The sequence below is a fragment of the Bos grunniens genome, chromosome 9, assembly GCF_055505025.1.
Source record: "Bos grunniens cultivar Pamir isolate PY7600 chromosome 9, Bosgru_T2T1.0, whole genome shotgun sequence".
NCBI lineage: Eukaryota > Metazoa > Chordata > Mammalia > Artiodactyla > Bovidae > Bos > Bos grunniens.
The window spans coordinates 97,927,809-97,941,737 of record NC_141173.1 but is presented as its reverse complement, the minus strand read 5'-3'; the positions used below and the strand labels follow the sequence as shown (position 1 = coordinate 97,941,737).

The 13,929-nt window shown below is 46.9% G+C and overlaps 1 protein-coding gene across 23 annotated transcripts in view; it reads left to right on the top strand.

Annotated features, from left to right (window-relative positions):
* The window catches only part of PRKN (parkin RBR E3 ubiquitin protein ligase), a 1,227,412-nt gene extending 1,216,157 nt beyond the window's left edge, over positions 1-11,255 (top strand). For 14 of the 23 annotated variants that reach the window (XR_015133424.1, XM_086318619.1, XM_086318629.1 and 11 more), the window contains 2 exons: positions 1,827-1,944; positions 8,690-11,255. Coding sequence is in view for 22 of the 23 variants with exons in the window: in XM_086318619.1 (XP_086174745.1) it covers positions 1,827-1,944; positions 8,690-8,802 (231 nt within the window). In the remaining variant the exon portion in view is untranslated. Of the gene's footprint in view, positions 1-1,826; positions 8,218-8,689 lie in introns of those variants that run through there. The other 9 variants (XM_086318621.1, XM_086318615.1, XM_086318622.1 and 6 more) reach the window with 1 other exon arrangement.
* Positions 11,256-13,929: the final 2,674 nt, after the last annotated feature.

Genomic DNA, 13,929 nt, shown 5'->3' with positions numbered 1-13,929 from the left:
TTCAGCTTCAGCATCATTCCCTCCAAAGAAATCCCAGGGCCGATCTCCTTCAGAATGGACTGGTTGGATCTCCTTGCAGTCCAAGGGACTCTCAAGGAGTCTCTCAAGACTCTCTCTCTTCTCCAATACCACAGTTCAAAAGCATCAATTTTTCGGCTCTCAGCCTTCTTCACAGTCCAACTCTCACATCTATACATGACCATAGGAAAAACCATAGCCTTGACTAGATGAACCTTTGTTGGCAAAGTAATGTCTCTGCTTTTGAATATGCTATCTAGGTTGGTCATAACTTTCCTTCCAAGGAGTAAGCATCTTTTAATTTCATGGCTGCAGTCACCATCTGCAGTGATTTTGGAGCCCAGAAAAATAAAGTCTGACACTGTTTCCACTGTTTCCCCATCTATTTCCCATGAAGTGGTGGGACCAGATGCCATGATCTTCGTCATTTTTAGTAGTGTCTTAATCTAAAAATGGGCTTCCCACCTCCCAGTGCAGGAGATATAAGAGACATGGGTTTGATCCCTTGATCGGGAAGATCCCCTCGAGGAGGGCATAGCAACCCACTCCAGTATTCTTGCCTGGGGAATCCCAGGGACAGAGGAGCCCGACAAGCTACAGTCCACAAGTCTGCAAACAGTCAGGTGCCACTAAAGCAACCTAGCACGCAGGCGACCTACAAATAGGCCTGGGAATGTTTTAAGAGTCATCACAGATTAATAAAATGACTTGCATGTTTGTATTAATTTTAAAGCATAGAAGAAAATTTTTAAATTCCGTAGAGGCCAAGATGGAGGGGTTCTGTTTGGATTACCATTTGAAATATATTTCTAGACCACAGAGTTCTTGTACTGAATCCAAAAACGTCCCAACTCTTTTCGTTGCACGTGTCACTCAGCATTGAAGTAAGTAAAGAGATTGTAGTGTCTGAACAGAATATCTGCAGTGGCGCCCTTGAAATCCCTCCTCCTTTCTGTGGTCTGAGTCAGGGATAAGTCATTCCTCTGACGTGAATGACATTAGCAAATATTTCTGAGCGCTTGTTGTAGATGCCCAGGTCATTCATAGCATCACTTAACGGGTGTCAGACACTTGTTTTTTTGCTTCTTTAAAGACATTGACCCACTCGATCCCCGGTACAGTGCACTGGAGAGGTCGATTTCCATCTGAGATGGGAACTTTCAGGGAGTTCTGCAGTGTTCCCAAACCCGCCTACCCGCGTAGGGATTTGAACTCAGGCAGCTGGCTCCAAGGCCCCATCTTGACCGCTGGCTGTTCCTTGCTCTGTCACATCAGCTTCACCTCCCTCTTCCTGCCCCGTCTCTTTGGTGACCACATTCCTGTCCGGGTGCAGGAATGCAAGATAGTAAGACGTTGAAGAAAGCTGAAAAGCGAAGATTTTGGAGTCACAAAGATTCTCCTACTTACCGGCTTCAGGCAGTGGTTTAACTTGTCTAATCCTCGATGTAAAATTAAACCCAATGCACACACCTGAGGAAACACCTAACGAGAAGGGTTTCAGAGCCTGTCTCACCCTGCCCACGTAATCAGCACCCGAGAGATGTTATTTATCACTAGTAGTCAAAACAGCACAAAGGAGGAGCTCAAACCACAAAGCCACATGGTCTTTTCTTGCCTTGTAAGCACAGGCCACATGCCAAGAAAACTGTGTCGGGGCCTGTCCATCACTTGTCAAGAGAGTTTCCCTCTGAGCTTCTTGCCTGAAGGCACCTCCATGTCTAAGAATTTCCAGGACAGCGTTTCAAGGAACCCTTGTCCAGCCCACTATGCAGATCTGACTGTCTCTTCCCTCTGTCTTCTCTCCCCAGGCCTTCAGAGTCAATGAGAAGGCGGCAGAGCAGGCCCGGTGGGAGGAAGCCTCCAAAGAAACAATCAAGAAGACCACCAAGCCCTGTCCCCGCTGCCACGTGCCGGTAGAAAAAAACGGTGAGTCTGGGCTGACCGAAGAGCGCGGCTGCGGTGGGCTGTCCTCGGAGGGCGGCAGAGAATTCGGGATCTACAAGGGCTTGCTAGCTGGGGAGCTCAGCGCTGGGGCTTTGGGGCCATCTGGCCAGGGTTTGAATCTCAGCACCCACGTCAAGCTTCTTAACCTCCTGAACCGCAAGTCCTCGTCTGTAAAATAGAGATGCTAAACAGAAGCTGCACAGCCACCGTAGGATTAGGTGCAGGACGGATGGCAAATGCTTCCCCGCGCCTGGTATAGAGACAGCGCTCAAGAAACACGAACCGCCCTTATGTTACTTACTATTAACATATCGAACTCTCCTGGAGAAGGGAATGGCAACCCACTCCAGTATCCTGGCCTGGAGAATCCCATGGACAGAGGAGCCTGGCGGAATACAGCCCACAGGGTCACAGAGAGCAGGACATGACTAAGTGACTGACACTCACAGGAAACTCCCCAGTCTGCCGTCTCCCTGGAGCGCTCTGATACTGAGATACTCATCGGCTGGGGCTGAGAGCTGGCCTGTGGTGAGTGAAACCCCACCTGCAGCCCCAGGGTGGGCCCTGCAGCCACTCTTTCCTCTGCTAAGGACTATATGGAAAGTCTTTTGTGTGGCTGGAGAAGACTCTTCAGAGTCCTTCGGACTGCAAGGAGATACAACCAGTCCATCCTAAAGGAGATCAGTCCTGAATGTTCACTGGAAAGACTGGTGCTGAAACTGAAGCTCCAGTCCTTTGGCCACCTGATGTGACAAGCTGACTCATTGGAAAAGACCCTGATGCTGAGAAAGATTGAGGGCAGGAGGAGAAGGGGACGACAGAGGATGAGATGGTTGGATGGCATTGCCGACGTGATGGATATGAATCTGAGCACACTCTGGGAGATGGTGAGAGACAGGGAAGCCTGGCGTGCTGCCGTCCATGGGGTGGCAGAGGGTTGGACAGGCCTGAGCAACTGAACAGCACCAACCGAAGACAAATGTGAGAGCACCACAGGTTAAGTCCCTAGAATGTATCCACTGAGTCATCGTTATGCCTTCATGATCTGGAATGTTCCTGGGCCTGCAGCGGCCTGGCCCGGACCTGTAAAGAGAAGACAACACCAGAATCAGAGGAAAGAGCCTCCCTGGTCCTCACGGGCTGAGCAGGGTTAAGAAAGCAGCCCAGGCCCTTTCACCAGAGAGGAGGCACAGCGCTGAGAAGCATGGGCCAGTGTTCTGTCTCGTGGGTCCTTAAAGGATGCAGATTCAACAGTAAGAGACCCACTCTGCTATTTTCAAAGGTCAGGAACCCTGGCTGTCTATCCCCTGGAGCCCAGAAGGGCACCTGATAAATAAATACCCTGGTGAATGTAAAAGGAGCTAGGAAAGGAGAAAGACACATACATAGATGCTTTTCTAAAATACGGTAGAGAAAATGAGCTGGAGAAAGACCCTGGGGTCAAGAGACGGCTTCCTGGTGGAGATGATGCCTGAGCCCAGAATGAGAATCGGTGTCACGAGGCAGGCAAGCCTCCAGGCAGCCGGCAGGTGCAAAGGCAGCAAGTGTGACCCGTCCACACAGCGCGTGCAAGAAGCCCAGCTCGTTCCTGGGTGAGGACGAGGAGCCTCGGCTGAAGCGAGTGGGCGCGGTGTAGGGCCCTGCGTGACCCGAGGGGCTTGGACTCGGTTCTCTAAGGCAGGGCGCCACTCGAGGGCCTGAGGCCGAGAACCCACGGGCTCAGATCCGCCTTGAATCAGACCACACCTGCACCCCCCAGAAGATGGAATCGAAGGCGTCAAGTGCTTCCTGACTGCAGCAACATTTCCTAATCTGGTTCTTTCTACGAAATACTGTGACGTACCATGTACATGGAAAGCACTGATGTTTCACCTGTAGGCTTTTTTTTTAATGTTCTACAACCGCTTTTAACGTTCACAGAATGTGTGTTCACGTTACCAGCACAGCATATCCAGGATCCTCACCGTACACACAAATCTGTCCTTTGGAATCCTGATCGCTGGCACAAGGTCCGGGGCCACGTGTTACAGAGTATTCTCAGAGTCAATAACAGTGAAAACCTGGGGCACGTGTGAGTGTTCTTTAGTGCCGCAGGGACAGGCAAGCTTTCAAAGAACAAGGCAGAGATATATATATTTAAAAAACAAAAAGTGCACAGAACGTATCGTTGAGCTAAAAATGCTTCTTTGCAATTTTGTGTAGTGTGATCCTGAAGGATGAAGGGAGAGGTTTATGTCTTCTCAAAATTCTGTTTGAATCAACTGGAGATGCATGACTCATGTTTAGAAAGAGTCAGGCCAGGGCAGAAAATCTAAGAGACTGAGATTAAGCAGAACTGGATTTAATTTCAAGGAAACCTGATTCTCCCACTGGCTTAGAGGTCACACCTATAGATTTTTAACCTATGAACTGAAAAGCTGAACCTTTCAGCTAGTTCATGATAGTCTAAACTGTTCTAAAGGCTATCACTACAGCCTAAACAAACCTAGGCTCTATTAGAAAAGCTAGTTTGTGGCTCAGATGGTAAAGCATCTGCCTACAATGCAGGAGACCCAGGTTCGATCCCTGGGTTGGGAAGATCCTCTGGAGAAGGAAATGGCAACCCACTCCAGTACTCCTGCCTGGATAATCCCATGGACGGAGGAGCGTTGTAGGCTACAGTCCATGGGGTTGCAAAGAGTCGGACATGACTGAGCGACTTTACTTCATAGAATGTAAAGAATCTTTCATTCAAGTATTAAAAAGTAAAGAAAAAAGAGAAAACATTTCATATAACAGTGGAAAGGGAGAGACAATCTGTAATATTCTAAATACTCACCCTAATCAGTGGGATAAATGATCACGTATTTCTAACACTGAAAGTTATATAAAACTAGTATTTTTTTTAAAAGCTAGTTTCACGGTAGTTTTCCACCTAAATGTTTCATATTTAACTGAATTCCTAAAGAGTAGTTCTACCTTCAGCAAAGCTGTCATGATCATGAGAATTCTCACCATTTTAAACGCAGGCTAAACCTTGCGCTTGCTCCCATAACACCCTTCAACCTCTGGAAATTCTTCCTTCACTTCTACCAGTTCCATCTCAAACCAGTGAGATCCTGGTTCCATTCCCTGATCAATAAGTGTCTTTTGCCCGTTAAATCTGCCTTCAGCTTGTTCCAAAACTTCAGCTCTCTCATTAAATCTGATGGCAGAGTGGCCAGCCCAGGCCATGGTGTTGGCTCTGCACAGTCTGGGCTTTCCATGGTTTGAGCAGCGGTCAGGAGACAGAGTTCTCTAAGAAGAAAACCAGATTTTCTCCATCCAAATATCCACAAATCAGTGTGACACCAGGAACTTCCCCGGTGGCTCAGACAGTAAAGTGTCTGCCTACAATACAGGAGACCTGGGTTCAATCCCTGGGTTGGGAAGATCTCCTGGAGAAGGAAATGGCAACCCACTCCAGTATTCTTGCCTGGAAAATCCCAGGGACGGAAGCTACAGTCCATGGGGTCACAAAGAGGTGGACATGACTGAGCGACATTTACTTTTAAGCTGGCAAGATTTTTAGAGTTGGAGTCCCTGACATTTCTCCATTTTATGGGGTCTAAAATACTCCTTCTGTATTACATACCAGGAAGAAAAGAGAGTTAACAAAATGATCGTCTTCATTCCTGCTATTTCCTTTTTTTCTTATTCTGCTATGCCACTGTGAGTCCAGTTTCTATAATAAAATCTCACTTGTTAATGCTAGTGCTCCAGATCCATTAAGATTTTAGTGTAATAGGAAAAATTCTCAAGCTTTCATTCAGCCTCCCTTTAATATTCAGCTAATTTGAATGCATTGCTTAAGCATTCTCTATGATATTCCAGAAAAATTTAAGTGATTATACAGTATTACGCTATTAAATTATTGAAATCCTAAGTGTACAGTCAGTAAGTATGTGTTGAAAATACTCAACCCTGTAATTGTGTAATCCTAATTGGAAAATATTAAAAGTATCACAATGAGTTTTTCCCTTTATTTTCCACATATGTAAATGCTTAAATGCCCTTTAAAGCAAACCAAAAAGAAGTAGAAAAGTATGGGATTTTAAATACCCTTCAGTTAGCCTGAAACAAATGCCTTTAGTTACATATTCATAAATATTTTATATTAGTGCAAGTTCTCATGCCAAGCTTTTAATATAAAAATGAGACAGCCCTGAAGCAATTATTTGGAAAATTTGGCAAGGAAAAAAAATAGCTTAACAAGATAATTGGTAAAATTGAATAATGGAGTGCATTCGATGCTAAGTGAGATTCAAGCAAAGAAACCATGTCTGCCTGGATTGTCTGGGAGATTCGCTCACAAACAGTTCTCTACATACAATTTTATACAAATAACTTTCCCTTCACGTCACAGCAGACTTGCTGTCTGATCCCCAGAAGCAAATAGAGAATGCAGTTAACAAATTGGGGAGGTGGGGAAATCCCAAAATAAGTCCCCGAATAAGGGACTTTTCATTTCGTACTGGAAAGGCCCTGCTTCCTGAATGAAAGAACGTTGAAATCACGCAGATCTTGGCTAAACCTCTGGCTTCACACTGTTTATTTATTTTTGGCTGTGTTGGGTCTTCCTTGCTGCAGCCGTTCTTTTCTCTAGTTGCCGAGAGCGGGGCTCCTCTCTAGTTGAGGGGCTTCTCACCACCATGGCTTTCCCTGTTGCAGAGCCCCGGCTCCAGGACACATGGGCTTCACACGTCGCGGCTCGTGGACCACAGAGCACAGGCTCAATCAGTGGTGTGTCACACGGGCTTAGTTGCTCCGTGGCATGTGGGGTCTTCCTGGATCAGGAATCGAAACCATGTCTTCTGCACTGGCAGGCGGATTCTTTACCACTGAGCCACCAGAGAAGCCCTGCCTATACACTTAAAAGTACTCAACCTTGAGAAAATTCTGCACCCGGGCAATCCCCTTAGTCTCACGAGGTGCTCTGAGGAGCAATGACGTAACAGATGCAGAGCACCTGCCATTATTCACTAGTTTCTCACTGCCCTCATCTTGGCGTTTCCCTGGTGACTCAGGTGGTAACGACTCCACCTGCAATGCAAAGTCCATCATGCGAAATGCCGGGCTGCAGGAAGCACAGGCTGGAGTCAAGGCTGCCGGGAGAAACAGCAACAAGCTCAGATATGCAGGTGATACCACTCTAATGGCAGAAAATGAAGGGGAACTAAAGAGCCTCTTGATGAGGGTGAAAAAGGAGAGTAAAAAAGCTGGCTTAAAACTCAGCATTCAAAAAACTAAGATCATGGCATCTGGTCCCATCACTTCATGACAAATAGATGGGGGAAAAGTGAAAACAGTGACAGATTTTGTTTTCTTGGCTCCAAAATCACTGTAGATGGTGACTGCAGCCATGAAATTACAAGATGCTTGCTCCTTCGAAGAAAAGCTATGACCAACCTAGACAGCATATTAAAAAGCAGAGACATCACTTTCCTGATAAAAGTTCATATAGTCAAAGCTATGGTTTCTCCAGTAGTCGTGTATGGATGTGAGAGCTGGACTACAAAGAAGGCTGAGTGCCAAAGAATTGACGCTTTCAAACTGTGGGGTTAGAGAAGACTCTTGAGAGTCCCTTGGACTGCAAGGAGATCAAACCAGTCAATCCTAAGGGAAATCAACCCTGAATATTCATTGGAAGGACTGATGCTGAAGCTGAAGCTCCAATACTTTGGCCACGTGATGGGAAGAGCCAACTCATTGGAAAAGACCCTGAGGCTGGGAAAGATTGAGGGCAGCAGGAGAAGGGGGTGATAAAGGATGAGGTGGTTGGATGGCATCACTGACTCAATGGGCATGACATTGAGCAAACTCTGGGAGATAGTGAAGGACAGGGAAGCCTGGCGTGCTGCAGTCTATGGGGTCACAGAGAGTCAGACACAACTTAGCGACTGAACAACAACAATCTTCATCTTAAATAAAATTTTGAATAGCACGAAGGATCGTATTCAATATTAAATGCTTTTAAAACAACTGTCCCAACTCCTGTATTATGAATTTTTTCAAGCCAAGTAACACTGAAGAGGTGATAAAAATTACTCATGGTATATATTAACATTATTATATATTAAATTGCTAAATACATTATTGTATACTTAAAATATTAAATTTACTATATAATTAAGGAATTGACCCCTGGCTGTGAAACACAAAGCATTTGTCTTTAAAACCCATCTCAAGAGAAGTCAGTAAACTCAGATTTACAAATAAAGTTTGTCCTCGATGAAAGTGGCATGCTTCGATCTCAATCATTTCTTAAAAAACATTCATTTATCTTTATTTTGGCTGTGCTGGGTCTCAGTTGCAACACATGGGAATTTTAGTCCTGGCGTGTGGGATCTGGTTCCCTGACCAAGGATGGGAACCCAGGCTCCCTCCATTGGGAAGCATGGAATCTTAGCCACTGGACAATCAGGGAAGACTTCATTTAAAAAAAAGAAAATTGTATTGGCGCATAATTCATTTACAGTGTTGGGTTAGTTTCAGGGGCTAAGTGAACCCGTCTTCTCCAGATTCTTCTCCCATATAGGTTATTCACTCCCTTCTTCATGAAGGTCAGAATTTCAGCATTTGTTTTCTTCCGTTCAGACTCTGCCCTTCCGTTGCTTGCGGTAATTCCACGGGAAAGTCGTCTGTGGGCACGCGGGCGGGTGTGGGAGTGTCGCCCAGGCGCTCATCCGTGTCCCCTCTCTGCCCGCAGGAGGATGCATGCATATGAAGTGCCCGCAGCCCCGGTGCCAGTTCCAGTGGTGCTGGAACTGCGGCTGCGAGTGGAACCGCGCCTGCATGGGCGACCACTGGTTCGACGTGTAGCTGGAGCAGCGGCCGCGCAGGCGCACTCAGCCGCCATCCTGCTGGGCCCTACTGTCTTCTGCTTTTTCCTCTCTCTAAACACACACACACATGCACACACACACATATAAACACTCACATTTCCAGTTCTTTCCAAAACCACCAAAGCAAAGTTATTGGAGAAGCTCCCAGGATCCCCGTCTCCGGACCCCTGAGAGACCGCCGAGCTAGTGATGAGTCCCGCCAGAAGTATTTTCAAGCCCCGAAAATACACTAACAGTCAGAGCACAGATGACGGCGTGGTTCCCCGTCTGTGTGCGCTGTCATTCTTGAATGAATTCAAGTCAGGCTGGATAAATACATAGAGACGGATTTCTCAATTACCTTTTACCTTCAGCAAATATTGGGAAGAAGCGTTTGGTGGGGTGGGGAATGATTTTGAGGGACGATTACCTGTGGTTCTCTGTAAGACTGCAGTGGATTCTGAGAACTTCATGCGCGGCTTCAATAGCAATGGACTTATTTAAATCTTCAGGAAGCATGTATTCCCAAAGAGCCACAGGCAGTAGTCAGAACTATATGTTTATCCCCAAGAATTCTATATTTATATCTTGCATTAATGAAACATCAACTCTGAATGAATCAGCTTGTCAACTAAGTGAGAAATTATGAAAGTTAATCTGAACATTGAATGCTCAAAATGTATGAATTTGAACATTCACTCCATTTAACTCTCTGCAACTTTAGAAGTTGTTTTTCTGAAACATTACAAAATCTAGAATTTGATTTTAAGCACTCATTTTGAGCATGAAAAATAAGCTCATATGTCTGGCTTCACTGTACATGTAATGAAGGTGCCTCTAAAGGAGACACTGTTAGAAATGAGTTCAGTAATGATTCTCAGTGTTAACAAACATGCAGTTTATTAAAGCAGAATCTCTAAAGAAGGAACCTTTCCAGCCCATCAGAATGAAACCAGGCAGATCAGAAGGGTCATGCTCTTTCTGTCTGCCTGGATAACGTTAATTACACTTTTGTATATCAGAATATATTTTCTTCTGATCTCTTTCAGATCTGATTCAAATTGCAGTTGTCAAAGCAATAAGACGCAAAGGGAAACTGCAACAACAACTTAAGTGCCTAGAAAGGATAAAGGGGTCACTGCGGATGAATTGTGATGTGGAATCAAAATACAATATAAATGTAATTAACCAGGTTCAGGGCAACCCACACGGGGGCTCTGCCCACCCAGTGGGTTACTTAGAGTCCTTTTCTCTACGATTGTAAATTCACAGGAGAATATTTCCTCATATTAGCACAGCTTGAATTGGATTGCTGATCGTTTTCATCCTTGTTTTATGAGTCATTCGCAGTGCATCAAAGAGAGACGCGTTCACGCTGAAAGCCGCCAGCCTCCTTCTCCACGGCAGAGTGTGTGGGTGGGACAGTCTAACCGCTGCCTTTTGTTCTCGTGGTCTGCCTTCTCTGGAAGGTGGCGACAGTCCCTGAGGGTGTGATGACTCTCCTGCGAGCACAGGGCATCTTTCAGATGGATTTGGAGACCAGTAGCCAGCCTCATCTTTGTAGACAGAGCACCAGAAATCCTTGCTGGAGTTGGGGGTGGAGGTGAACCTCAGCAAGCTCCCGCAGATGTCCTGTGCCCCTGTCCCTATGCGTCCATCCAAGGACTGTCCCACCCTGCTCACTCCCTCCGAGGTCCTGAACCTGGAACGTGATGGGCGGAAGACAGCCCCATCAGTGGGAAAGGAGTCACGTGGCTTCACTCTGTTGAAGATCCAGCCTCCCCATCATGGCCCCAAGGCTGCCGGCTCCTGTCGGGGCGCCTATGGGTGGTACAGAGATGATGCAGAGCTGGTGTCTCGAGTGAGAAAAAGGCAGGGCATCGGGCTTGAGCCACCCTTGTGGTTGGCTGGCATCAGGGCTGGGCCTAGAACCCGCTGGGGGCCCTCCTGCACATTACCGGTGGTCCCAGCGGCTCCTTACCCCCGACCCCGCAGAACAATCAGATGGCTCTCTCTGTCGTGGGGTGCTCCCAGCGTTTCATACCCTCCATGGGTCTGAGGTTTAATGATGCTGCTGTTATTGCCTCCTCCCCGATTTGCATGGTTTGTTGGGGATGCCAAGCTGAGCACTTTACTCCCACTTGTTCCAGCAGTAGAAGCCCTAGGTCTCAGCTCTTTTCCTGATGGTAGCCTTCCTTTATTCTTTTTTCAAAATTAGCATAAATTGATTCTCAAAACAAGTTAAATGACAAACAGCCACTGTAAATGAGTCTGAATCACAAACCACTATAAATGAACATGTCTGAGCACTGAACAATGTCACAAAAATCTGAATCTAGCAAAAGAAAAGAGTCTTTGCAGAAGAGTATTTTTTTCTAATTTGTATAAGGAAATACTCGGCAACAGTTGTCTAAGGTCGTACTCAAATTGTCAATAAAAGAATCGAAAGAGCGTCCAAGTCCATCTTTGAAGTTGTCCGTAAATGCTGAAGGCGGGGGAGGGTAGCCCAGGCTGTGTCTCTCGGGTCCGGAAAGGGTTGCCGAGTGAGCCCGTGGCCATCCTGGTCTCCGTTCCGAGCTCCTGATTCATTCTGGTGGTTTATGTTCTTTCTAAAGATTTACTCATTTATTTACCTTTGTGCAGTGGTGCATCTCTGTCGCTGCGCTCTGGCTTTCTCTAGCTGCGGCGAGGGAGGGCTACTCTTCCTTGCGGTGGGCAGGCTTCTGGTTGCGGTGGCTTTTGTTGCAAAGGGTTTCAGTCGCTGTGGCACATGTGTTCAGCAGTTGCAGCTCCCAGGCTCCAGAGCACAGGCCCAGTGGCTGTGGCGCACAGATTTAGTTGCTCCATGGCACGTAGGGTCTTCCCAGACCGGGGATCCAACCCGTGTCTCTTGTATTGCAAGGCAGATTCTTAAACCAAGCTGGACCACCAGGGAAGCTTCCTGGTTGTTTTTAAAACTAGGTACTAGCTTCAGTGCCATCAAAATTTTAAAGGTCTTTTCAGGGAGGAGGGGAGGGAAGGACTGGGAGTTCTGAGTTAGCAGACAGACTAGCGTGCGTAGCATGGATAAACAAGGGCCCACTGTAGAGCACGAGGAACTATATTCAACATCTGGAACATACTGGAAAAGAACATGAAAAAGAATAAAATGTATAACTGAGTCACTTTTCTGTACAGCAGAAGCTAACACTACATGGTGAGTGCTAGTCGCTCAGTTGTGTCCGACCCTTTGCGACCCCTCCAGGCTCCTCTGTCCATGGAATTCTCCAGGCAAGAATACTGGAGTTCACGGCCATCAGCAGCTGGTGGATTTTTTTTTTTAAGTTATGGTTTGCTTTTTAGAGCCCTGTTAAAAAAAATTGTTTTTTAGTGTATTGAAATACAGTTGATTTATTGTGTAAATCAACTGTATTTCAATATATTTTAAAATAAATATGTTTCAATAAATTTTTAAATAACCCAACTGTATTTCAATAAATCTTTAAGTAAATCAACTAAATTTCAATAAATTTTTAAAAATTTTTGAGAGGGCTCTAAAAAGCAAAGTATAACTTTAAAAATCTAGCAGTTACTTTCCTGCCTTCTCAGCACACTTTTCTAAGAAAACGTTTAAGGCGAGTTTGAGTTGGAAAGCCCGCAGGACTCTGTCTGGCCTCGAGGAGCGCTGGGACTTCCGTTGCCCTCCGTGTGGGTGTGTGGTGCCACATTTCTTGGACGCTGTGTCAGTGTCTGCCCACTGTTCACTTCACAAGGGGCCCGTGTCTGAGTGAGGCCGACATTCCTGGGGCTCTCCTACGTATCTGGGGCAAGCGGCAGACCCCGAGGGCCCCTGGGGGCCAAACCCCGCAGGAAATGCTCTGAGGAAACACTGCCTTTCTAGGAAGAAAGGCAGAAAAAGCAGGGGGGAGGGGGGAGCGACCCCACCGCCTCCCTCTGCCTGAGCCTTGGGGTCACAGCAGCCACCTTGAGGGGCTGGTATGAGGACTGCATGAACTGATGCACATGAAGCCCTCAGGACGGGACCTTGAACCCGGGGACACTCAGTACATGTTCCTTATCATTATTAATAATAGACGAACCAGGCACTGGAGCCCTCTGGCCCCACCCCAAACAAACAAGCCAAAAGCACAAAGAACGCAAGCCAATTGCAGATGCGATCGAGGTGTGTGTCTAGTCCCAGAGCTAGGGGTTTTGCTGTGACAGACAGGCGGTGGGTTTCAGTGTTGGATTAACCAAGGCCCCAGAAATGTCCCTACAGAGGCAAGTTGCCAGCTGTGTTTGAAAAGGCTTGAAGGGACAGGACCCAGCTCTTGTGCAGGGCCTCCAGCGTGGACAGGAGAGAGCCGACACTGAGTGGAAGTGAGCACGCGTAGATGTGAGTGTGAGCCAGCAGATGCGGTGTGCGGGTGCGTGCTTCCCGCCCCCAGTCACCCTTGCCAGGCCACTTCTGCACCACGGAGAGGATCCATGTCAGCTTCGAAAAGAAAACCCTGTCTCAAAACAACGCTGGGCCTGTCTTCAGATCACCCACTGTGAGTAAACTGTCCAACCACAAATATTTAAGAACTTTCACTGCAGTCTGAACAATCATGCAGAACAAGGCAGGGAGTATTTTCTGGGAAGATCCATTTGGCACTCAGATTAGTGGCTCTGTCTCGATGGGAACTCGCTGTTCCCTGATCTCATCCTCTGATCAATAGGCTGAGAATCAACTTTGTCACTGGGGGACATGTCTGGACCCCAGAAGACAGACTCATAGTAACCCAACTTATGAGAGAATGAGGTGCGGAAGCTAGAGTGTCCATTTACAGTTTGCGTCTGCTATGAGAAGCTCGCCTCTTGATCTTCCATCTGCCTGGAATAATTTCATTACAGCCCTGCCCTCCCAGCTTTGCCTGGTCAACCTTAGGTCTCCCTGTAATCCGCCTCTCCCGGAACCCTTCTCCTGGTCTGCATGAAGGGCCGTTTCTCTGCAATTTCAGAGCTCCGCTGCTTCCTGAGTCACAGCTGTGTGGTGCTTTTGCCAACACAAACAAATCCCCCAGTTCTTCAGACACCGCTGGGTGTCCGACAAGTCAGTTAAATTCTGACACTAACCACCCAGATTACATGTCAGAATCCACAG